The 25,331-nt window shown below is 33.0% G+C and overlaps 5 protein-coding genes across 17 annotated transcripts; 1 reads left to right on the top strand and 4 right to left on the bottom strand.

Annotated features, from left to right (window-relative positions):
- Positions 1 to 1,582: 1,582 nt before the first annotated feature.
- Positions 1,583 to 4,344, top strand: LOC114165093 (Mitochondrial substrate carrier family protein). Of its 2 annotated transcripts, none has more exons than XM_028049749.2 (6): positions 1,583 to 1,845; positions 1,941 to 2,099; positions 2,195 to 2,289; positions 2,411 to 2,744; positions 2,954 to 3,191; positions 3,876 to 4,344. In XM_028049749.2, the coding sequence occupies exons 1-6, from the start codon at positions 1,801 to 1,803 to the stop codon at positions 4,127 to 4,129; spliced, it is 1,125 nt and encodes a 374-aa protein (XP_027905550.2). In that variant the 5' UTR covers positions 1,583 to 1,800; the 3' UTR covers positions 4,130 to 4,344. The 2 variants fall into 2 exon arrangements, with proteins under 2 accessions (XP_027905550.2, XP_085524170.1); XM_085668044.1 differs by having other exon boundaries at positions 1,583 to 1,849; positions 1,945 to 2,099.
- Positions 4,345 to 5,960: 1,616 nt separating this feature from the next.
- Positions 5,961 to 7,014, bottom strand: LOC114167199 (Reticulon family protein). The gene is made up of 3 exons (XM_028052206.2): positions 6,743 to 7,014; positions 6,449 to 6,660; positions 5,961 to 6,373 (listed from the first exon to the last, which is right to left on the bottom strand). Exons 1-3 carry the CDS (start codon positions 6,997 to 6,999, stop codon positions 6,255 to 6,257), a joined length of 588 nt encoding a protein of 195 aa, XP_027908007.2. The 5' UTR covers positions 7,000 to 7,014; the 3' UTR covers positions 5,961 to 6,254.
- A 295-nt stretch (positions 7,015 to 7,309) lies between these two features.
- LOC114166051 (DUF1666 family protein (DUF1666)) lies at positions 7,310 to 11,270 on the bottom strand. Of its 5 annotated transcripts, none has more exons than XM_028050701.2 (7): positions 11,007 to 11,270; positions 10,681 to 10,762; positions 10,313 to 10,497; positions 9,772 to 10,222; positions 8,770 to 9,174; positions 8,405 to 8,604; positions 7,310 to 7,826 (listed from the first exon to the last, which is right to left on the bottom strand). In XM_028050701.2, exons 4-7 carry the CDS (start codon positions 10,205 to 10,207, stop codon positions 7,581 to 7,583), a joined length of 1,287 nt encoding a protein of 428 aa, XP_027906502.1. In that variant the 5' UTR covers positions 10,208 to 10,222; positions 10,313 to 10,497; positions 10,681 to 10,762; positions 11,007 to 11,270; the 3' UTR covers positions 7,310 to 7,580. The 5 variants fall into 5 exon arrangements, with proteins under 5 accessions (XP_027906502.1, XP_027906503.1, XP_027906505.1 ...); XM_028050702.2 differs by having other exon boundaries at positions 9,772 to 10,213; XM_028050704.2 differs by having other exon boundaries at positions 10,313 to 10,478.
- Positions 11,271 to 15,427: 4,157 nt separating this feature from the next.
- LOC114165945 (uncharacterized) lies at positions 15,428 to 17,446 on the bottom strand. Of its 4 annotated transcripts, none has more exons than XR_003599822.2 (4): positions 16,761 to 17,440; positions 16,532 to 16,668; positions 16,216 to 16,300; positions 16,002 to 16,139 (listed from the first exon to the last, which is right to left on the bottom strand). XR_003599822.2 is itself a non-coding variant. In XM_085668170.1 (4 exons), the coding sequence occupies exons 1-4, from the start codon at positions 17,197 to 17,199 to the stop codon at positions 16,106 to 16,108; spliced, it is 657 nt and encodes a 218-aa protein (XP_085524296.1). In that variant the 5' UTR covers positions 17,200 to 17,446; the 3' UTR covers positions 16,002 to 16,105. The 4 variants fall into 4 exon arrangements, 3 of the variants coding, with proteins under 3 accessions (XP_027906388.2, XP_085524296.1, XP_027906389.2); XM_085668170.1 differs by having other exon boundaries at positions 16,216 to 16,262; positions 16,761 to 17,446; XM_028050587.2 differs by lacking the exon at positions 16,216 to 16,300 and having other exon boundaries at positions 15,428 to 16,139; positions 16,761 to 17,429.
- Positions 17,447 to 17,673: 227 nt separating this feature from the next.
- Positions 17,674 to 21,174, bottom strand: LOC114166010 (Plastid-lipid associated protein PAP / fibrillin family protein). 5 transcript variants are annotated; one of them, XM_028050667.2, is made up of 8 exons: positions 21,018 to 21,174; positions 20,791 to 20,933; positions 20,444 to 20,692; positions 20,173 to 20,268; positions 19,424 to 19,504; positions 18,571 to 18,657; positions 18,234 to 18,289; positions 17,674 to 18,142 (listed from the first exon to the last, which is right to left on the bottom strand). In XM_028050667.2, the coding sequence occupies exons 2-8, from the start codon at positions 20,911 to 20,913 to the stop codon at positions 18,028 to 18,030; spliced, it is 807 nt and encodes a 268-aa protein (XP_027906468.2). In that variant the 5' UTR covers positions 20,914 to 20,933; positions 21,018 to 21,174; the 3' UTR covers positions 17,674 to 18,027. The 5 variants fall into 5 exon arrangements, with proteins under 5 accessions (XP_027906468.2, XP_085524294.1, XP_027906467.2 ...); XM_085668168.1 differs by having other exon boundaries at positions 20,791 to 20,935; positions 21,025 to 21,167; XM_028050666.2 differs by lacking the exon at positions 21,018 to 21,174 and having other exon boundaries at positions 20,791 to 21,002.
- Positions 21,175 to 25,331: the final 4,157 nt, after the last annotated feature.

Here is a 25,331-nt window from a genome sequence, read left to right as displayed (position 1 = left end):
TATTTTATTGAAAATTTATGAACATGTGTCACTTTTGTTATTACGTATAGTAGTTTACATGTTATACTATTGACATGTTAATATATTTTTAATAATTGATTAAATAAAAACTTAATAATACATATATACTACAATCACAGTGTCAACTTTAATTACTACTACTTTTTTTTAGCCTCTCTATTCTCTTTTCTATTTTTTCTTGCTTCTTCTTCTTATTCAAATGTTTTCAGGTTGATATTCCACCTTCTTCTTCATTGCAAAAAACTTCACCACCTAAAACTTTACTGCAAAAACATATTGAAAAATGCATGCAAAGAGGATAAGGAGAATTTTGAAAGAGACAAAAAAGAATGAGTTTTTGAGAAGAGGTGTTCACTCATATCTCCCAAAGGCCAAAACTTTTAAAAGGAGCTAAGTTCCGATTATAGATTTAAAAATTTAAACATCACTCTAAAGTCTCAACAAAAATCATAACAAAATGTTTTTAAAATAAAAGTTTAATTTGTCTGAACAAGAGACTCATAATTTCGTTTCACTGTTGCATGTTTTCACCAAAATTCTCGACCTGTAAATGAGATCTTGAAATGAAAAAATTGTAGAATATTCATTGAATATTTTTTAACTCTGATAATTCTACAAATATAAAATATCATGGATTTCTTGTTATTTTTATATTTTACTGTTATTTATTTATAGTTTATCAAAATATTGACCCAAAACAAATTAATATTCTTAGGATTGTAAACAGTACACCTAAATATCAAAATTTATATATTCAATAAAACAATTTGTGAGTTTATTAACATTAAAGTAGATGTGATTAAAGATGAACTATTATTTTGACTCTCTATTCCCAAGTGACCAATCTTATATTGATTCGTGTGCAATAGCGATAACCATTCTTGAATTTGTTGAATGAAGACAATAAATAAATAAATAAATAAATAAATAAATAAAATAAAATAAAATAAAATAAAGAAACCAACTTATCCTTCTAACTTCTAAACCCGCACTAACCTACGATTAACACGTTGACGTGGCAGCATATACGATGAAATTGCTATTATTGTTATGATCATTGCACTACCTACTTCTACTTTTACAATCTAATCTTATCACTTCTCAACCTTATAAACATGCAAAACCCTTATTATATTTTTTTATTCTACTTATTTAATTTGTTCTAAATGCTAACTAGACGAAAATATCGTACACACTTGTGTATTATAATAATGCATCTTTCTAGATATTCTTTGAGATACATTTTAGAAGAATTGATTGGTTAGTTCTATAAGTTTAGGTTATTTTTGTTATCTTAGAAAATAGTAGGAATATTTATGTTTTATATAAACAATTAATGAATTAATGTTAATATGGTGTGTCAATAATATTGTCCCTTGTGACGTAAGAGAGAATGATAAAATATAAAAAATGTCACATAGTTAATGAGTTGTAATTACGTGGGAAAAGGGCGTGGAAGCAATAAAATGGTAAAAAAAGGATTAAATTTTAATATTTAATTGCAAATGGGTGAATGGAAAGGAAAGCGACATTTTGATGCGAAAATACGAGTCCGCATTTCATCCGAAGCAAGAGCGATAAGCCGGCGAGATTGCGAGATCGCAAGATCATCTCTCTATAAATACTCGCACTCATCTCGTTGCAGTGTGATAGGAGGAAGAAGAAGAAGAAACCCTAAGGAAGCAGAACCTGTTGTGTTCAGAGAAGTCAAAAACAACGAAACAGAACACAACAACAACATTAACACAACACAACAACTTTAACACACGACGCAACAAAATGTCTTCCTCCAACACTAACTCTCACTCTAAACCTCAGCCTCAGGCATGTCTTTTTCCTCTCGTTAATATCTTGGATTGCCTGCGCTACAAAACGATTTTTTGTTAATATCTTTTCTTCTGTTTTTCCCATTCCTTTAGGAAGGAAACATGGCATTGAAAACCCATTCTCCGTCTCAACCGCACAGCAACAAGCATGGCCATGGGGTCTTTGGAGACGTCTACACCATCACCAAGGACATGCACACCGATCATCACAACCCTTCCTTTGATTTTCAAATTCGCCTTCCGCCGCTTCCAGTTACCGTCCCACCTATTTCTGTTATCCCTCTTGTTATGCCCACCTTCTGTTTGTTTAAATTTTTTTTTTATGTTTTTGTGTTTTCCCTTTTCAGAATTTCCTGGGCTCTAGAGAGGCCCGCGAGTTTTTCAGCGGTGCCCTTGCAGGGGCAATGACAAAGGCGATACTTGCTCCTCTTGAGACCATCAGGTTCGCCCTTTTTCCTTCTTTTCTTGTGAAATCCACCTATCTATTTGTTGTTCCTACCTGGGTACCGAGCGGTCTGATACAGTGGTATTCATGTGTAGTGATCTGTAAACTATGTATGCAGGACAAGAATGGTTGTTGGTGTTGGATCCAAAAATATTGCTGGTAGTTTCGTAGAGGTTATACAGCAGCAGGGATGGCAAGGATTGTGGGCTGGAAACATGATCAATATGCTTCGTATAGTTCCAACACAGGCTATTGAGCTGGCCACATTTGAGTGCGTCAAAAGGGCTATGACATCCCTGCAAAACAAATGGGAAGAGGATGGCCACCCCAAGCTGCAGATAGGTTTCATCGATTTCAACCTTCCCTTGTCTTGGATTTCACCAGTTGCTGTCGCTGGTGCCGCAGCAGGGATTGCAAGCACACTTGTATGCCATCCCCTCGAAGTTTTGAAGGTATCTTACGGAAAAAGAAGTAATTGATCACATCAGATATATGTCAAATTGAATGGACTATGTGTATTTGTTTTTTACTGAAACATGTCAAATTATTTATGCTTGTGTTCTTTTTAATAGTGACCAGGGCTTGAAAGTTTGAACTCTTTCTTTCTTTCTTGTCTTTTACTCTTGTTTAAAATTGCAATTGTCTTCTGATTTTATAACAGGACCGGCTAACCGTTAGTCCTGAAATCTACCCTACTTTAGGTATTGCGATTAGAAATATTTATAAAGATGGTGGTGTTGGCGCCTTTTATGCTGGTATCTCACCAACACTGGTTGGCATGCTTCCATACAGTACATGCTATTATTTCTTGTATGATACCATGAAGTATTCTTACTGCCAGACCAAAAATAAGAAAACTCTAAATCGTCCAGAGATGCTTGTGATTGGAGCTCTTGCAGGTTAGAGAATCTTTAGTATTTAATGATTTATGTTCTCCTTTCTTGTTGTTCTTGGTCTTGCCCTGTTTCGCAGTCACACCCATTGAATATGTTATGCAAAACTAGTCATTCACTAATTGATTTATTTCTTGTTTTCTTATTGTAACCCAAAGGCACTTGATGAGAGAAAGGGCGTGAGTGTGTTAATAGATTTAATTGGATGTTTGATTTTCCCGGAAGTGTATTTGCTAGTGTCAGTTCAGCTTTGTTTGATAGAGGGAGATGAAATAGCTTGGTGAGAAAAAAGGAAAATAGGTGAGAAATAGAGTGAAAGAAAGATTGGTTGGTTGGAGAAAAATAGAGTTGCAATGTGAAAAAGCTCAAATGAAAGAAAATGAATAAGTAATCAATTACATTATAATATAGTTAAGTTATTCTTGCTTGTCTCTTACATGCAAAGATTTCTGCAATGAAATAAAACTGTGCGAACCCACACTTTCTTTATCTCTTTACTCACAGGATTCCACTCTGCCGAACTCCTGTTTTCCTCTGTTTCTTCGCCCATCCAAGTTTTTCTATTTGATTTCACTGTTATCAAAATGCACCTCTTATGCTGTCCCAATCTAACTCTGTCTCACATGTTGAGCCTGAACATTTTGTACTTGTTAGTTAGTATTAATGATTTTTTATTTTGATTTCACCTAGGTTTTACTGCCAGTACAATTAGTTTCCCATTGGAGGTGGCCAGGAAGCGACTGATGGTGGGTGCTTTGCAAGGTAAGTGCCCACCAAACATGGCAGCAGCACTTTCAGAAGTAATTAGAGAAGAAGGTCTGAAGGGTCTGTACAGAGGATGGGGTGCAAGCTGTCTAAAGGTGATGCCATCCTCTGGTATCACATGGATGTTTTATGAAGCATGGAAAGATATATTGCTTGTCCAGAATGGAAACCCATTTTAGGTTTGTAGTCCTAAGAATTCTCTGTAAGAACGGTATAACCATGGTGGGTAAGGAAAACAAATTATTTAGGCTAGCTCGTTGGAATGGTCGCATGTACTAACGAATGAGTCGCCTAGCTGGTAGGTTTCCAGATTTTGATATTGATTTGGCAAAGATTCTTGTCGAAGAATAAGGTTAAAGAATGAGTTCGGGAGAAGTTTCCTATGTTCATCGTTTCTTTCCATCCCAATCACAATCACAACGTTTCTCTCCATCCCAATCCCAATCCCAATCCCAATCACAACCACAACGTTCATTTGTCACCGAATTGTTTCACTTGACTTCAGTGGGCATTAGATGCGCATTATTAAATATTTAACTGTATTACAGCATCTTCAATACAGACTTATATGCAAAATTGTAAGTTTAAGACTTCGATTTGATAGCACGACAATAATTTTAAATTTAAGGTGTTTTTAAATAAGATCTTAGATTATTATAATAAAAGTTACTTTTTTTGTATAAAACCTATTATTGTATTAGAGATAATAGAAAGAAAATTAAAATTCAATATTTTTAGGTTGAAATGTATATAATGTATTATGTATTATTAAATTAAGTTTTTTATAGTAATGTTCTTAAATTGTCAAAAAGTAGACATGAAACATTAAAAAGAAAATGACAATATGAATCTACAAATATGAATTAAGATTTATGTTATCATCTCTGTATTAGAGGTAACCTTGTTAAAACTAATAGATACTCTTACAAAGCATAGATAAATAAATACGTACACTTGTATAATATAGAGATCTAGGTAATATTGAATCTAAATACAGCTTTTAGTAGGCGCATGGTATTAACATTAGAATTGGCTATATCGATTAAATTTATTTATTTTTAATTATGGGTCCCAAGTGTGAAAATTAATGATTTTAAAGTTAACATCATCAGACTTAAACATGTAACATGTATGAGATAGAAAAAAAATATATTACAAGATAGTACAGAGAGAGTGTATCCTTTGATCTGATGTAAGTAAGGGTTTGCACAACAATAAACAACAAAAAACTGGCCTAGATAACTCAAGAAGGTATTCTGCATATAGAGTATGCTTGCCAATTCCAAAAACTTCAAAGGCTACTTGGTTTGCCTGTCTTTACTCAAAAACTTCCAAAAATAGGTGATTGTTTGATATACTACAATTGGCTTCAATCATGTATTATTATATTTCATTTATTGTGATATTAATCTGGTGTTCTTGTTACGCCAAAAGTTGCCTTGAAAAAGAAGGCTTATTGACCAGTTTAAAAAAATGGGTTAAATATGTTTTTGGTCCCTCAAGTTTGAGCGAAATTTGGGTTTAGTCCCTCATCAAAATTTTTGACCAATTTAGTCCTTCATCTTCCAAAATGCGTGAATTTAGTCCTTTTAACCAAATTTTGTTAAGTTTATCTGACGTTTCAAGCGCATTTCATGATAGTATTTAAGTTAACATTGAAGCAAAAATGTGTCAAACAGTATAAATAATTTAAATACTATCATGAAATGCGCTTGAAATGTCAGATAAACTTAACAAAATTTGGTTAAAAGAACCAAATTCACGCATTTTGGAAGATGAAGGACTAAATTGGTCAAAAGTTTTGATGAAGGACTAAACCCAAATTTCACTCAAACTTGAGGGACAAAAACATATTTAACCCTAAAAAAATTGATGAATCAAAATAATCAAAACCAGTAAATAAGACCCATAAGTTTTATATAAGTTGAGCTTATATAAATTGGAATACTTGAAAACGAAAACAAAAAGGAAAAGGTTTAACTGAGAAGAATACTTGAAAACATAAACCCCTTTAAAACATCATAAGTTTTGTTCTAAAATTATAAAAAGTTGAGTGAACATTTGAAATATTAAATGACATTGGCATGAACCTAAACACAGCTTTGTACACTGCATAACAAGGAGTTGACATCATCAAGAAATAGCAACATGGTATAGAATATTGCTTTCAAAAGCAATGTTCTGAAAATGTCTTGAGAACATATACATCGTATGTACAAGTAATTCAATTCAGTGCAATGCAAAGCTAACCTAAATGATTGATAGGGTGATGTAGTTTCCAATGTGAAGCCCATAAGGGGTTTGTTACATGATCGTGTCTTGTTCTTCGCTAATGTCATTTGTTCTTCCGAAGAACCAGGCCAGGGCGGAGCGAATTGATTGAGAAGACTCTGCGAATGTGTAAAGACAGAAGAAGCATAGCCCTGTGCAAAGAAAAAGACAGTGAGAATGGTTTTGTTGACAGGGATGAAGAGGGGAAGCAGAGAAGGAGTGGTTACCGGCATAGGCAACGGTTATACCAAGAGCGAATCTTCCGATTGCAGAGAAGAGATAGAGGGAAAGGATGACCTTAAGAAAGAGCCTCTTGTCGTGGCCGGTGGCGGCGACGCGGAGGACGGACTCGGCGGCGCCGACAGTGTTGGCTAACCACGCGACAATCGCATTGGCGGTCTCCTCGGAAATCTGCCACTCGAGGGGATCGACGGGAACCCTAACAGAAAAAAAAAAGAAACCCTAAACCTAAGGAAAAAGTAATTTGGGAAAATGGAAATGAAAGAGAGAAAGACACTGACTGTATATTCATCTGGCGAAAGAGAAGACCGAGAATGGCGAGGGAGCAGAGAAGAACGATGAAGACGTCGGAGAGAAGAGAGAGAAGAGTAGAATTCCGATAGGCGCAGTGATAGTACACAAGACTCCCAATCACCAACGCTATCATCGCTTTTCCTGTTCCTTCTCCGCTCCTCCTTCTCTCATCCATCATTTTTTTTTTCTTCTTCTTTTTCTTTTTCTCTTTCTTTTCAACCCGCTTCTTTTCTTTTATTCCCATCCTATCCTTTTCTTACTCTCTTATCCCTAACATAACACATTTTAAAAATCATTTATTACAACTAAACAATTATCTAATTTTATTTTTTAAATAATCTTTTTTATACTAAAGTTCATGCTTTCATATCACATTGTATTACCAAAATGTGAAAAGAGACACATCTGAAAAAATCAGAGCAATGGTGGATGCTGTCACCACAAACCCGATTGTTTTCTTCGCCTGTTTTATCTTAGCATCCAATGATTTCAGACCAAAAAAAATGCATTTTTATAAACATTAAATCGAGTCTAAGAACCAACAACAAGAACAATTCGTGAAAACTATGTTTGTTGTTGTTATATTGAGTTAGTAGTTACAACAACTTGGAAACTCAGAATTTTGACAGAACAAGAGTATGTACCCACATCCATCCATACACATACATACATTTTAGATAACAGACAGAAAACCATTCATTCTTGCTCTCTCATTGTCATACAGTATTCCCGAATTCATCACAGATTCTAGATGACTTGTGTTGGCAATAATTATCGATCCAAGGAGAAAGAAAGAACTAAAGTACATCCGACAGTGATCTGAACCTAGCAAGGGAACAAAATGGGGCATGGATCCCTCTCTAACCTACCATTTGATAAATCCAGTTTTTTCATCTTTTCTTCACACCAAAACAGTTGCTCCCTGCTCATCCTCGTCATTCTCAGAACCCTTGATACCATCTTCACGTCAACAAGCCCAAGCAAAAGCTGAATGTCCTCATGCTTTTGTGGCCAACAATTCTTCTTCCAACCTTTTTTCTTTCTCCGCAGTTCCTTCAGCTTCACTACTTTCTGCATTTACAAGACAACGAATTTTCTTAGTCTTACAGTTACTATCCATAACTACTGCCAGGTAAAGCAAAATAAATAATCAATTGGATCCATATTTGGTTGCAGTATAATCAATTGGATCGGTAAAAATTTCTGCACACAGTATAACATGATTGGCTCGCCTTAGGAATATATTAAAAAGTTCCTTGACCCACCTATATGTCCTAACCTACTACATAAAAAACAAGAAACAAGGAATAACCATTCCTAAACTTTAATTAAAAGGTAAAAATAGCTCAAAAACATTAAGCTGAAACAAGGGTTGATAGATTTGCTGATAATAATCAATATTAGCATTTTCCTACCAGAACAAGCATATTAAAGAGCCATTTGAAGCAAACCTTGAATGTCAACCACACAACATTTCAAATAGACAACGAGAACTGAAGGAAAAAGATGGGAGGTAAACTTTGGTGACTACCAAGTCTAAAAATCTAATAATTGGGAGGGCCAATGCCCGCCAAGCTAACTAGTTGTCTCTGTGCTTCAAAAGTTTACTAGTATATTATATTTATCACAAGGAAAAGTTCTAAACTTACCTTTTCAAGAGTTGACTGAATCTGGTGTAGAGGAGTTGCTAGCTGGTTGTGATTTCCAAACAGGTTGGTGGTACCACTAGACTTTTTCTTGTCCCTTTTCAGGAAAAGATGGAATGTGAGGATAGAGCTTTCAATTATCCTGATCAGATCAGGAGCAAGAACTCTTATCTCCGAATCATCAGTCAATTCATGATCTGAGCCTGAATAGATTCATAAAGTTGAGCACTTATAGTCACACCAGTACAAGCATAAGCACAAGAGTCACAAAATTAAAATTACATTCATTGACAAGCAACCAGCAATTTATTAATTTAATTATTATTCAGTGGTATCCATGACACTCGAATGATTTTCAAGAAATTCACCTCGTATATTAGGAACCTGAAGCAGTTTAGGCAGTTTGTTCCTAGTGCGAGCATATATTTCAGCTCTACGGCCATGCTCAAAAGGTTCATTTTCTATAAACCTTTGTAATAAAACCTGGAACTGTTGAAACTCTTGTGCACTGTGGTTGTAACAGGTAGGATTATCATGTTGCCAAGATATCTTCTGACTCATATGAGAATACTGACAATGAAGTGCCTCCCAAGTCAAACAAATTTGACCTACATATGCTGTTTCAATGTCCTGGTAGGGATCATTCTCTGGCTGTTGAAGATGTTCAGTCTCATCATCAGGTTCTTCAAATCTTTTTAAGGAAAGACAACGAAGAGGAGAAGCCAGTTTTTTTGATGCAGATCTAGGAGATGGAGTTGAAGTATGCTGTGAACCTGACATAGTGAGAAAGTGCAGCATATCACAAAACCCGACAACCACAAATATAACAGAAATACTACATTTTATCAGCAATTACAATTTGCACATGATAAAAGGAAGGCAATATCATGGTTTCTATCTCCAGCTAATATCTTTGATCAATTGAATATAATCAGGTCATCGTTTTTTTAGCAGAGAATTTGCATATAAAACTAGATCATGCACATTCAACCCTTGAACACATATGCACATTCTTTGGGTTTGTGCTTAGGATGATGAAAAGTAAGCTAAACTGAATCCAGACATATAGCTAAATCCATGCTTACAAAAATGGAAGCTTTTCTTTGGTTTAATATTGTTTTTTTCCCAAAAGAAACATTTAAGAGTCGATTTTCATCAGTCATGCATTGTTGTCCTAATCATGCATCATGTGACAAGTCCAGACAAAAACACCTAAATGTACGCAGAGCAGAAACTGAATTGGCATTCCCAACCACTACTACTAGCTGCATATGAAGCATACGGAGATGGCATCATGAAAGACTAAATAATTGTTTTCTTTTACCGCTCGCTTACCCCCACAAAAAACCATAGCAACAATAAAAATCTACCTTTGCCAGCTTCTCTAAGCTGTTGAGTGCTCATCCGATCAAATAACAGCATTCTTTCACAGTATTTTTCAAATACAGCATCGAAACCACGCCACCATTGCTGACCTTCTGCCTCCACATCCCTCCATTCGTTCGAGCTTGTCTCTCCCTCTTCCTCTTCATCCTCCCCTTCCTCCGGGCAGGAATCTTCTTCAGGAATCAACACCATAAAACTGTTTCTTCTCAATTCTTTCAGCCTCCTCTTAACCTCATTGGTAATAAAATCATCGTCATCCTCGGCTTCACCAGCAGAATCTGCATTTCCCGATTTAGACTGATCAGGACCGTTAGCGTTGAGCTTTGGTTCCTCTGGCTCAGCCACTGCCTTGTCTGACAAATTCTTTTCACCATCCGCTCTCGGAGATTTTCTGAACTTCTTCATTTTCAGAAACTCCATGCTTTCCTAAACAGACTATTCGACGCTCAGCCCAATATTTTTAATGTTTGACCAAAACCCACAATCAAATCCAATGGAAACACCAAACAAATATAAATAACTGACCCAATAAATAGTAGTTTAGCTCTGCGACAATCAGCAACAAAGCTCAGCAGAACTTATGCGGAAGAAAAGAACCTTTATTTAGCTTGTTGTAAAGGCAAAACCTCCTAGATTCCGTACCAAGTTCCAAGACATCAGTGATGAAATGGCGAAACCAGCATATGGCACCCTAGATAGAAACGTCACTCCTTTGAATTCAAATAGATAACGGAAATGAATCAATCAGTAGTGGAGTAGCAACCATTGGAAGAAAAAAAAAAGGAGCAAAAGTGGAACGCCCCTTGATAGAAAAGGTGATAAAAGGAAAGTAGTGTCATTATGAACCCCACCCACCAAAAATGCAATGCAATATCATGGTCTATTCTTTATACCTTTGGCAGAAAACTAGGAATGCATTGAGCATGAACAGAGATCAGAGCTACCGACAGGGCAACCTCTCTCCGTGGGTATCACCTACATTCAACTTCTGAAACTCATCAACAATAAACAGCTATGACTAAAATGTCAGATTTTTAGATGATTATGATGATGATGGTGATGATGACTAAGATAAGATGCACACACACCATAGCTAGTACCAATTCCAAAACTAAAAAAAAAAAAAAAAACATGCACTGCATTACATACACACATGCAATGCATATATGAAAATGACCAACAAGGCAGAAAAAAAAATGCAACATTATTTTACACTGACCTGAGGATTTGGGAAAGTTGATATGAAGATCAATGTGACAACATAGGAGGAAAGCACCTAGAAGCCGAAACAGAGAGAAAGAGAAACCCTAAGCTCAGAGAGAGCCGAAGAGAAGATTGAAAATAAACAAAAATGCAATAAATGTGAGAGAGAGTGCAGAGGGCAGAGAGCAGTGTGCAGTGAGCAGTGTGTTTTGTTTTGTTTGATTTGATTCCATTTCATCTCTCTCTCTTCCCATTTCATTTTCCTTCCATTTCCCAATACAATAAATTAAAAATGCAGGATTTGTATACGTTAAAAGCAAAACTGACACAATAGGCATAAATAATAAATAAATTAAAATAAACATGATGTGTTTTGCTGTTGTAAATGGAAATAGGAGCACAGCACTATTCCCTATAAAAAAAATTAAGAAATGAAAAGAAGACAGTGTCACCACCGTACACAGAATATTGTAAGAAAGCCGCGCAAAAGTTGTTTTTAATTTTGTTTTGTTTTCACAGTCATAAAGATACTCAATTTCTGTTTAACACCTCTTCCGATCTTCCTCATCACCCTAATCACCCCACCAAAATCAAAACTTTTTTCGTTAATCAAATCTTTAAAAAGTCAAATATTTTATGAAAATTGAAAACAAAAACAAAGAAAACATTTTGAACCTTAGCTTTGTGTTGTTCATAAAGTAGCATAAAAATGAATGGATGAATGTCTTTTCAGAGCTGAAAAGTAGAAGAAAGATGTTTGTGTTTTTGACCTCCAATTTCATCATTCCATTTAGTCCAAAAATCATAATTCACATATACTCAAAGTGTGTTTATGATTCGTTTAATTTAACCAAAAATGGGTAAAAGGTAAAACAAAATAATCTTATGTTCAAGACAGTGCAGAAATAAATTCAAATTGATAAAATTATTATTATTATTATTATTATTATTAATATTATTATTATTATTATTAATATTATTAATATTATTATTATTATATATATATATATATATATATATATATATATATATATATATATATATAACTAGTTAACGTATAAGCGGTCAAAATTATAACAATAATTAAATTGAACTCAATAAACTAAATAGCATGATAAAAATGTGATATACTTGCTAGAGTGAATTCACCTTTTTTTTTCAAACCACGCTCTCCATGACATTATTAAAGGTTACACATGCAGCATGAAGAAAAAAGTATCTAAAAGTAATACTAATGAAAAAAAATAATAATATAACAACTAAATAAATTTAATAATAAAAACAATAACGACAATAATACTATTATTTTTGTTACAATATAATATTTAATTAAAAAAAATTTCAATCAATTACATTTTAAGCAATAAAAATAACAATTGTTAATTTTTATCTCAATTGAACTAAATGACATAATTAATTAACATTATAATTATTTTCAAGTACTTCTAATAAATATTATTTTTCCTAACTTCTTCGGTTTTCCGATCAATCCTATTCGATCTTTTACGTTGTGTTCTGAACCAAAGATTTCAATAATTTTAAAAAATTAAAATATTTAATAATTGAATTCATTTTATTTTTTTAAATAATTAGTTTGAATAAAACAATTGAAATATCTTAAATTTTAATTTTATTTTTGGATAAAACAATTTAATTTATATTTTAAAATGAATTTAACTCTATATTTAAATCTAAGTTAATTTAATTCAACCTTAAATTCGAAACTATTTATTTTTATTTTTGGTTTAAACTTTTAATTTAGGTTGACTCGATTCGACTTTTAGATTGGCTCAAATTGACTTTCGTCCTGGTTCGACTCAGGTCGACATGGCTCGGTCTTCAAGCTTCAGCCTAGACTGTCTTGGTTTGACTTTCGATCTAGGTCAATTTGTTCGAGCCTTTGGCCCGAACTCACTCATCTCGACCTTTTGTCTGGTCTCGAGTGAACATTTTGGATGTATGAACATTTTTTGTCCTAACTAGTGAACAATTTCACAATATACAAAATTTAAATTTCTTTCTTTCAGAAAATTTTAAATTTTATTATTTTTTTTGTTTAAAATACTTTTTTAAAATTCTTCGATTTCAATTTTCTCATCCAAAATATCATTTTTTTTTTCAAAAAATTTCAAACTCTCCAAGGTGGCCCATACAGCAGTACACCCTGTGATGTGTTCAAGAGATTCAGCAAACAGAAAATTAACATCCAAAGTTTGCTGATTTAATGACATAAAATTTAACACCCACTGCAAATTGAGAGACTACCTTTGGTTGTGCAATTCCAAGACTCGCAAAGAGCTCAGGATGCTTAATTGGTAGCTCGATAACCTACATACAGTTAACCACATATATATATATATATATATATATATATATATATATATATATATATTTTTTTTTTTTTTCATTATTGATACTTTACTATCTTATATGGGAAGATTCAGTTATCATCGTTTTTAACTAGTTTTTTTTTTTTTATCATTTATATAGTAGTTGTTAGAAAAAAGATTTATATTTTTAAAGTGAATTTATCACATAGAAAGGTGTACATAAAAACTTTTATAAAACCTAATCAATAAGCTAAACATAATAATAACATTAATAATAATTTTAATTGTTATTACCGTTGTTATATTATCATAATGTTATATTAATTTTAATAATATTCAATGTCCTGTAAAAAAAATATATGTCAATGTCTACAAACACTGTACATATTGGAACATATTCGAACATGATATCATTAATATTACAAACTTAAAAATAATGTTAATAGATAGATAATATATGATTTGAATTTTTCTAAACTATTGGTAATTATTGTGTTTTTTACTATTATTTTTAAAAATTATCCTAAGCTTTTAGAATTTTAGTTATTTTAGAATCTATCTTTTACTTTGTTATTTTAATATATGGAGAATTTTAATGGTTTGTTGAAATTTTGAAACAAAATAAATAGAATTAAATCAATAGATGACATTTAATAGAGTAATTTTATAGAAATACTGAATATAAGAAAATTCATTAATGCATTTTATTTAGACCACATAAATTATTATCAATAAAGATCAAAGGAGACCTGTTACATAGGTTTTGGTAAACAAAATACATCCTTTCATTTTTTGAAAAATACTTTTCTAAACATTTTAATGGTTTGTTGAAATTTTGAAGCAAAATAAATAGAATTAAATCAATAAATGACATTTAATAGAGTAATTTTATAGAAGTGCTGAATATAAGAAAATTCATTAATATATCTTATTTTGACCACATAAATTATTATAAATAAAGATTAAAGGAGACATGTTACATAGGTTTTGGTAACCAAAATAGATCCTTAGACGGTTGATATTAGATTTATGACTTTATTTCATATTGTTTTTCTCTATGTTTATATTAATTTAATCACTTTTTACCATTAATTGAGATCTAACTGGTATCATACTATGCTTTGAAATATGGAGTGTCAACACTTAATTGAAACTAATGTTACAAATAAATTAATTTTAATTAGTTGTATTTAAAAACTCATCTTCTATAATGGTAATTGATTGATTATAATTTACTTAAGAATTGAAATTATAATGAATTACATTAAGTTCATTACCGTAAATAGACTTGGTTTCAAGTAATTTACTAGAAGGGTGGTTTACAAAACTTATTACTTCATTCTTTTAATGTTTTTGTTAAATATTCAAAAACCTCTTGATTCTGAGATTACTTTATCTTTATGAACTTTATTTTTTTATCTCTTGTCATTATTTTTGTCACTTTATTCCATTTATTTATTTTTCATCTTTATTTTCACCTCTTTATCTTTTACTATTTTCTTTTATTCAGAAACAGAATATTTATTTATTTTCAAAATTTTAAATGAATAATCAAATGTTCTATAATTTGAATGGTATGCTAATTCATCTAAATGCAATATTTAGACTTAAAACCCATTTTATTAGTGTAAACTTAGTACACTTGTCAAAATTCTGAACAAGTCCAACACCATGTCGAGGGTTTTGTTAGTTTAAGTGCTTTTATTACTCGTTTATTAGTTGATTTCCTTTTTCTTTTTTATTCGTTTTTTTATTCCTCTTTTACATTGATCTTCTCTTGGCTAGCCTTTCTCTAAGATGTTAAAGTGATGGAAAATGTATATAACAATGGAGGAACACAAGAAACACCACCACCAACTCTTCTCACACAGTAACAGAGAACCCTTGCAGATTATTATGCAGGAAATGGATCATTTTATTTCAAACTTTGTTTACTACACACTCTTGGACGTAGAAACAGAGACCAAATCCCCCTTTGTTGGGATATCTGACACAACATCAGTTCACGAGACTTGATCATGAAACCCTTATGTTCCTATTGGAGATTTTCTAGGGATTTGTAACACAGTAAAAATGCATCAAGACAAATAGATAGTAAAACAGCTACTGCATGACTGAAATATTTTCCACATTAGATAGTAAAATGTGTCAAGCCATACAAACATACCTTTCAATGTCAAAGCTCGTGGTTACATTATGAACAAAACTTCTGATGAAGTTGCTAATCTTATATCACCAAGAAAAGTTATGAAATGCAATATGTCATAACCTCAATGACTTTAGAGAAGGAAGTTTTAGAGCTAAATTCCCAAATGCAATGTTAGTTCAACAAAAGTTTCTCACCCAACAAACTAAATATTCAAAGAAGCAAACAACTCAAGAGTTCCAATTACTACAAATCATTAGATATGTTAGAAAATTTGTCTACTCCAATAGCACATTTAAATGAAGTTCTAAATATAATAGTACAATTCCCTTGCAATCGAAGGATGCACCAAGAGAAAAATGGGAGCAAAAGCGTTTGATGTGATTCATTGGGATTTCAGAGCTGGTTCATTCTAGGGATACGTGAATGAAGGTATATATACTTTTTTTTTTCAAAAGAAAAAGGCCCATTTTATCAGCAGAAAGGTTAGGTTGATTAGTATTTGCTAGTAACCTAACCAAGAAGATGGTATATGCTGAAACCTGCTTTTGGCACATGCCAACATATCATAATAATCTGATTGGTTGAAGCAATCACGAAAATCAGTAAAAAGCTTCTCAAACACCCTCCACTGTACTTCTAATGATCTGGTGTAAGGGAATGGAAGAAAAACCTGCTCAAAATAACAACTAAAACTATTCAAGGGAAATGACCATAACAAACGAACGTACTAATGACAGGTGAATTACCTAACAAATAGCCAGCAAGAGAACATATACACATTTGAAATTGCTACCTGTGATTTCAATTTAGATGATGGCATGTACAATCACGCTATACATTTGAATGGTATAAGCATAAGATGGAAATTCCAAATGGATAACCAAGATAAGTTGAGAAGTGTAGAAACATGTGTTGCAGAAAAAAATTGAAGGGGAAACGAACAAACACAGGTAAATTCATCAGTAAGAAATTCATAAAGAAAAAACAAGTTAGGTTTGGTTGGTTGCATCTTCGGACAATTTTTTTTATCAGAGCAACAGAAAGAAAGACAGAGAGACTTACATCCCCTTCATGGGCAAGGCGTTTAAGCATGGAAAATGTGTGGTGGTTGTCGTCCAAATTGTGGAGAACAGCAAGCCAAATCCGAGAAGCAAGTTGGTGGGCGATGTCTCTGGACTCGCCGCAGGCAATGAACTGATCTGATAAATAAATAGAAGAGTTGAGATGTGATGTGACGAAAAGATAGAACAAGTATGAAGAAGAGTGAAGTGTGGTTGTTGTTAGCACATACCAATGACGGTTCCATGAAGAATTCCACTGTGGGGAGGCATAATGAAAAGTTGAAGTTGGCGTTTCAAGAAGAGATAAGTGTGGCCAACGATCTCGTGAAAGTGGTGGTGCAGCTGCAAATTTTGAGGATGGGAAGCAAAAATGCGTTGAGCAATGTATAAAGCGGTGAATCTGGTTTTGGAGTTGTTGGGTACAGGAATGGGGCCAGGCCATGGAAGAGGGAGAGAAGGAACTGCCATGAGTGGATAATGGTAAGAAAGTGCAGCTTGCCAGAAGCATTCACTGTGGGAGCTGAGAAGATTGGCCCACTGCTTATTCACGCATGCTATCTGTTCCCACTCTCCTATTCCCCCTCTCACCAATATCTCTATCAACACATCATCTGGAACCTTTCCAATCCCACTTACCTTCTCCTCTCTTCCCTCATCCCCTTCTTCCATCAGTTCAACTTTTCACACCGTCGCTTTTTCTTCAACCAATCAGACCCAAAACTGATAACACAAGCACTCTACTATTCTATTATCTAATTCTCCACAGCTTCAGCGAATGGAATGAATGGGTTCCCATATTCGTGCCCATCTTCTTCATCCCTATTCCATTGGTTTAATCATACCCTACAAGGGTAATGTAATAATAGTTGGGCGAGCTAATTGGGACCCATGATGATGAAATCATTTCTCCCTCTGTTTATGTTTTTTTTTTGTTTCAATGATGCTTTCATTGACTGGTTCAATTGCGTAATTAGAATTTGAAAAACTATCAGCTACTACCAATCTGATTGATACACGTAGACACTCAATAGTTCCAACTACCTATACAAGAGTTTAAATTTTCTGGTCCCCATGACATACCAACCATGATCTATAGATATTACTACTTCCAACTTACACAAAACCTGATAAGTTAATAACAGATAAAACAAACAAGATATAATACTATCCATCTTATGCAGCGTAAAATGATTACAAGACTCGTCTCAGGTTGTACAACTTATGTATACCTTATATTAACATCTCCACTTCTACAACCATCCAAAACTCACCATCTTACTTTGCCAATATATGACGAATTCAATAGCAACAGTGCAAATATACATAAACAGAAAAGAAGTTCAAATAAAAACAACACAACAACTGGATATAATAGCCTTCTTTAGTAGCCAGAACTCCTTCTATGCTATATGACTCTGATCAATTTCTCGCTTTCCATCAACAAAAAGCTCATTAAGTGCTATGGCCGGCAAACAGTACAAGTTTTGAGAACGCTAATCAGTAGAGAGATTGGGCTCTGGTAAACACAAATACCCCTCCTCCACCAACTGCACGACCCAAAAGCATATTATCATCCAAATAACTAAGGTAATATAGTCCTCCAACCGATTCCCTACAATTAAAAAAAAATCATCATATATGTTTTAGTCAAAAAAAAAAAAGAAAACACTAACCACTTCAACAAAGTAGACCGTATGACGTACCTTCCTGGATCTCTCACAGGGATTTGAGCTTTGAAAGTGCGGAGAAATTGTAAAATCTGCAGGAGAAAAGCACAATTATGTGTAACCTATAAACAATGTCTGTCTCACTGTATAAACAAAATATATTAGCAAACAATTTTCATTTATGCACTAGATCTCTTCTCATGCAGATCACAATCATATTGGATCATTCCAATAAAGTATGCCACCAAAGATTGGAGCAAACACAGGCTTTGTGACATAAGTTACCGGGGTCAACTATATCCACATCCTATGCCATGAATAGCACACACTAAAACTCATATCCAAATACAACCATGACTCAAGGTTGACTTACCTGAAGACTTATAAAAGATCGAGGTAGTATTGCTGGAGCTATTAAAGCCTGCAGCTCTTCACTAATATTTATATCTTGAACTGTGATCTGCCAGGAATAAATTGCATATTTCGACCAATGTTATAATAGCATCACACCAATTAAAGAAAAACATTATATTCATACCCAAATACCAATAGTAAGTGGGCTTTCTTTATCTTAGTTCAAAACAGAAATAGCCTGGCATTTACATTGAACTCTTTTCACTTTCTTTAGAAATAAATACTGTGATAAGACTAGTATTACACAGATGTATTAAATTGTATGTGTATTCCTCTATTGTCTATCTCTTACCAATGTAGTATGAGATTAGACCAAACAATCAATGATAATTGAGGTGTTTCGAGAGACCTCACCCTCCCCTGCTTATTCCACCCAGCTAGGAAAATTAACGACATAACCCCCACACCTAAAAAACAGACTATTTATAATGTCTGGTCCAGTTATACACGTTACTGCCCCAATAGACTTTTTTTTTTCTTCTGCTATATACAAGGCCAAACCTATCGTACTAACTCATAAACCGCATAATACAATTCAGAAATAGAACACGGAAAAATGTTATATCTTACAATGAAAACCAAAACTGAAATTAAATGTGGATGATCATTCCAAAAGTTTCAAACCAGTTACGTAGAAGAGAAATTATGTATATCCTAAAAAACCCAGCATCTATGTAGACAGATATTGCACCTCAACTGTAGTATAAAAAATGCTCAAGAAAGTGAAAATGATTACCTATTGAAACTGAAGGTATATATCACGGACAGATACAAAATTAAACTTGGCGGATGCAAGCAGCGAAAATGGTTACCTCTTGAAACTGAAGGTATATATTACGGACAGATACTACATTAAACTTGGCGGATACAAGTAGTGTAGCACCTTCTTGTTCCTATATGAAGAAGGACAAGAGCTTATTAATTTTGGGTTCATGGAGGGAGTACCAAAGCTCAAGCTCAGGTATTTCGTCTAATTTCATTTTTCCAATAAATTAGCAAGAGAGCTTCATTTTTGAACAAACCCTTTAAAACAGAATTTAGAGTTTTCAAGCAAATCATAGATCTTAAACTTATCCATTGGTCCTATTGCAACAAAGGTTAAACCATTAAAGTACATCTCATTTTCAAAGAAAACGAGAAAAACAAAGGGGAAGTCCAAATGTTCTTATCCAATTTTAATTTTAATTTTTCCTTTTCACCTAGCATGTAAGTATACCCATCTCTCAGTAAAATAAATTATTTATGCAATGCATCTTCAAGGAGTAGACAGTAAAAATTTCAATTAGATAAAAGAAAATATAAGTGGCAGAAATACAAAAAACAGTTTGTATTTTCACCCAGAATTCCAACAGAACATATTCAATATCCAACTAAGTTTAATATAATCTGGTTGATCTCTTTACAATATTGTAGAAATAGAAAGGAAGTAAATAATTGACTAGCAAAATGTAGTCCTAGTAAAAGCAAAAGTCACAATCCAGTATCTGAACATGTATTATGAAGTTGCAGCCTCCTAAGCAGAAAACAGGACAGGAGAAAGTAAAAGAAGGTATTGTTTCACCTCTAACAAATTTGGAATACTCCATCGAACAACATTGCGGATAATACCTCCATTAGATTGATCACGACATTCAAATTTTTGAAAGATCTGTCCAACCTATCTCAACATGAAAGCAAATGAAGAAACAAAACGGTAAGCAGGGTGTTAGAGATTCATCCGTACATCTAAACCTTGCATTAATTACAGAATGGTGAGTGTAAAGATAAGTTGAATAAAGAAAGCACAGAGAATAGATTTGAGATGGTGAAATTGAAAGTGCATTGGTATGTACTTGAAAGAAAGGAAGTGTAGCAGCAGCTTGGAGAAGGATGAGAACATCGGGGGCAGAAGTGTACTGGAGGCGCCATGTTCCATCCAACTTGGCCAGATTGATTGGGTGACCCATGTTGCGGCCTTCCACATTCACCAGAGCCTCCTCAATAGAAGAGCGTTGATCGGGAGTTGTTAAGAGACCCCTTTGCGTGTCTTGAACAGAGCTCAGAAGTAAATGCTTTTTGCTCTCTAATTCAGAATCATACGCCTTAAAATAACCCCAAACAAACAAAAAAAAAGAAGTGATTTTTAATGCCGTGCCATGGTAAACTTAACCGGCGGAAAGGAAGAGTGAGTAACACGAACCAGAGCAGAGGGCAAGGAGAAGTTCCTAAAAGTTTTGTTGCTAACATTGAAATTGGGTCTTCTGGCTGTGGAAGTGGGAGACAGAGACGGTGGATACGAAGCTGAATGAAAAGCCAGGTCCATTGCAGCAGAAACAGGACAATCTATACTATGTTTCATACAACATGACACAACGCAACACAATGTGAATTCAGAAAGTCAAATGAAGAATGAATTAAATTGATTACCTTTCGCTTGATTTTATTAATCGAGTGGCTATGGTCCAATGACAAACTGCATCGCCTCAGCTACCACATCCTTCCCATTCCCGCATAACTCATTAATGAGAGATAAGATGATGATACAATACAACCAACACAATCAATTTTCCCTTTCTCTTTCACTTTTTTCTCACAAAACTAAATAAATAACCCTCGTTGTTTTTTTTTAATTATATATATATATATATAATATATATATATATATATATGAAAAGAAATTAAACTATAAAAAAAATAATACCAATCAATAAAACTTAATTTGGAGTCATGAAACAGTTATACCCCTATCATGAGTGCTCTTAACAACAAAATATAATCTTCCTCAAAATTAACAAATTAATCTTTAAAATCTCTTAACAACAAAATATAATCTTCCTCAAAATTAACAAATTAATCTTTAAAATCATTTTAATCGATTCGTAAAAATTTAGAACTAAATTTAAAATTTTCCAAATAATATTAAATTTAAGTTTCATTAGATTTGAGTTTTATAAATTAAAATTAATTTAAAAATTTATTAAAAGTGCAAACATGTGCAGGAAACATCAAAATATATTTTCTCAGAAAGATCATCGGCGAATCCAGTCTACTAAAAACAAACAAAAGATTATACATTTATGCAGATGTATTATTAACAAATGTTTAAAATTAAAAGTATAAAGTTTGTAAATATGCAGTAAGCAACTTGTAAAGCGTGCACATGGATAATTGGAAATACCTATACTGAATTGAATCTTGATGTGATCAGTAATCTTGGGAACAAATTCATCCAGTAAGTTGGTGTGTCACCTTTCGAATATAATTATCTTAAAGCAATTATCTTAAAGCACAACTATACATAAATCATAATTATTCTATATGAATCATTCTATTTTCATTATATCACAAAACTTAAGTAAACAAAACAATAACATATTGTACACCTAATTTTGACATGAACCGATAAGAGTTTCAAAAGTATAACAGTTTCATGTATATGTACACCAAAACTGACATGAAACTGAAACAAAACTATAATCCTAAAATCAATATCACTATTTTTATTTGGTATTGACTTCCTTTTCCTCGAACAGAAGAGTACGAGAAGAGCCTTCCATCACCATCATCGGTGGAGAGCCTTCTGCCACTGGTGGAAGTTCCATCATGATCGGAGTCCATCTGCACTGGTGAAAGTTCCGTCATGATCGGAGTCTCCTTGGATTGAAGCTTAATGTCAACCTCAACATACTGTGTATGGACACTGGCATTAGCATCAAACAAGTATCCGGCCGGCGAAGATCAGTTTGGCCGATCCTCCAAGATTTTTTATCTTATTTATCCTCCGGAAAAAAACAAAAAAGATTAGCATTTATACATAATCAAGACCGAACAATGGGAAGCAGCGGAGAAACTAAACTCACCGGAGAGAAGTGAGAAAAGTGAAAGAACGAAAGAGTGAAAAAGGCGAAAGTGTAGATCGCAAGAGTGCGACAGAGAATGCAGAACGACAGAAATGAGACTACACATACTAAATGAAACGACTATGTGATTTTATAGGATGTTGTAATAGTTGTTGTAATAAGGTTTAAATATCTTTTTCGTCATCATTTTCGTAGTGTTTGTTGCGGATAGTCCTATTTTGACAGAATATTTAAAATGATATTCATCTTCGCAATTCGTGTTTTATTTGATTAATTTTGTGTAACGACGTTTAAATAAGTAACAAAACACTATTAAAGAGCTCAATATTGATGCTTACATATACTTTATGCTATACCTCCAAGTTATCTCTACTGTACAAATGTACAAATATATACCTCCAAGTTATCTCTATACAAATGTACAAATACCTGATTTTTGTACAAATACGTGATTTATGTACAAATATCTGATTCATGTGCATATCAATATTGACGCTATTATTCATGCAGGGTCCAAATTTAGATTTAGTGATCAAGTCATATGCGACACAATTGTGAACCATATGAGTGAAACTTTTAATAGTGTCACATTGGAGGCAATAGACAAACCTATTATCAACATACTCGAGAAAATCAGAATTTATTTAATGAAAAAGTGGACCACCAATGTAAATTCAGAAACAATTACTATACACAAAACTTAAGTATACCAACCAAACAACTATGTCACAAAACACGAAACAACAATCACATAACAGTATACTGACATGAACCAAGGAGTCTTTTAAATCCTAACATATATCACTATTTTTCTTTGGTGTTGACATCCTTTTCTTCTTCTAGCGGAGCCATCAGTGGAAAGCTTGTACCACCTCCACAGTCACCATGGGAGCGTCGTTTGATTGAACATTAACATCTAGATCAAGGTTCTCAGTTCTCAGCCTTGCATTAATGTCAACCTTCGTGTTCATAATATATCTACCAAAGAGGACTTTGGCAGTTTGTGTGAGTTTTTTTACTTTGTCCATATTCTGAACAAAAAAAAACAAAAAGATCAGTATTCATTGCAATGGAAATTGGAGAAATGAACTTAAGAGTGCAGAAGGTCAAAGAATGCAGAAAGTGCAGAGCGAGAGGAGAGGAGTGCGACAGAATGCAAGAACGACCCAATATGGTAATTTTTTATTTGTTTCTTTATATATGATAGTAATACTTGTTTCTGCATGTTTTCCCCTTTCCTTATTATTCATTTATTCATTTCTTAGTTAATCACTTTCCTTTGCATGTATTATTCATACTTCAAGACATGATTCATATATTTAATCATTCTCCCTTCTTGTATTAATCAGTTTTTAGTGTATTTTCCTCGTGAGATTGAGATTGAATATATTGTTTGATGTGTGTTAGGGGTTAAGTCATGAATATTTAAACAGGCAAATTTTTGTGTTGATTTTAGTTTGTGTTGAATTCACAAACTAGTGGATCCAAACCTTGAAGGAAGTTATCCAATTGAGTCAGTTTTGAAGGTTAAAGCATTGTTTTTCTTTCAATAATAATTTAATACAATACATTCAATTTGATTTTCAAGATGATATAAGCCTATTTACTCTTAATTATGTTTTTTTTTTACAGACATTGAATGAGTTGAAAGCAAAGACACCACAAAAAGGAAATTTTAGTGGTGATAAAGAAAAGTGGGAAAAAATAAGAACTTTGTCATGGTTGTATACATTGCTTGTATTTGCAATTAGTTGAGAACTTATTTTCTTATTGTCATAGCTTTATTGTTGATGCCTAGCAAGTCATGATGCTAGTACAATTAGTTACTTGTTTGTAACATTTTATAGAGCATTTTATGGGACAATTTATACAGTCAATGTTTGATTTGAGTGGATACCGTATTCAAAAACTGTGGTCGTATTCAAATGAAAGAATTATAATACTTTTTGTGCTTGCATTTCTCCTTTGGGCTATTATCTCCTTTAGCTACTATAAAGCCTTTTCTCTTGCACAATTATCGTCAGGGGCTAGAATGCATAGTATCAATAAGAAGCCTAAATTGAATTTTACCTAAATAAATATTGTCGTAGGATTGTTTCAATTATTAAAAAAAGTGTATTATCCTTATTTCTAGATAAATAAATTAGTAACAATTTTAAAATGTTACAAAAAGACAATTCATAACCTTTCTTAATTGTTGTAAAATAAAATAATTGGTAACATTAATTTAAATGTTACAAAATATATAAGTAACATTTTCATTGAATGTTAGAAAATGTATTAATAACATTTTTCAAATGTTACAAAAAAATTAAATTCGTAACATTTGTCAGATGTTGATAAAGATGCTAATTGGTAACATTTTTAGAAATGATACTAATAATACATAAAAATGTTACTAAAACATTTTGGTAACATGCACTATATATAACATGTGTATAAATGTTACATTTGCAAATAGTAACATTTTTTTTAGGCTTTAGCAATATTTTTTAAATGTTATTGAAAGTAATATATGTAATAGTGGAAGGTGAAAGTGTAAAACGAGAGAGTGCAGAACGAGAGAGAATGCATAACGACAGAAATGAGATGAGACATGATAAATGAAACGACTATGTGATTTGATAGGATGTTGTAATAGTTGTTGTAATAAGGTTTAAATACCTTTTTCGTCATCATTTTCGTAGTGTTTGTTGCGGATAGTCCTATTTTGACAGAATGTTTAAAATGATCATCATCCTCGCAATTTGTGTTTTATTTGATGCTTTTGTGTAACGTCATTTAAATGAGTAACGAAACAGTATTAAAGAGCTCAATAAATACCTGATTCCTATATTGTTGAATAATTTTTATGGATTCTATCATTTCACCAATTCGAACT

This window comes from Vigna unguiculata, chromosome 10, assembly GCF_037176805.1.
Source record: "Vigna unguiculata cultivar grain cowpea cultivar isolate G323 ecotype 2 chromosome 10, ASM3717680v1, whole genome shotgun sequence".
NCBI lineage: Eukaryota > Viridiplantae > Streptophyta > Magnoliopsida > Fabales > Fabaceae > Vigna > Vigna unguiculata.
This window is presented reverse-complemented; position numbering and strand designations above follow the sequence as displayed.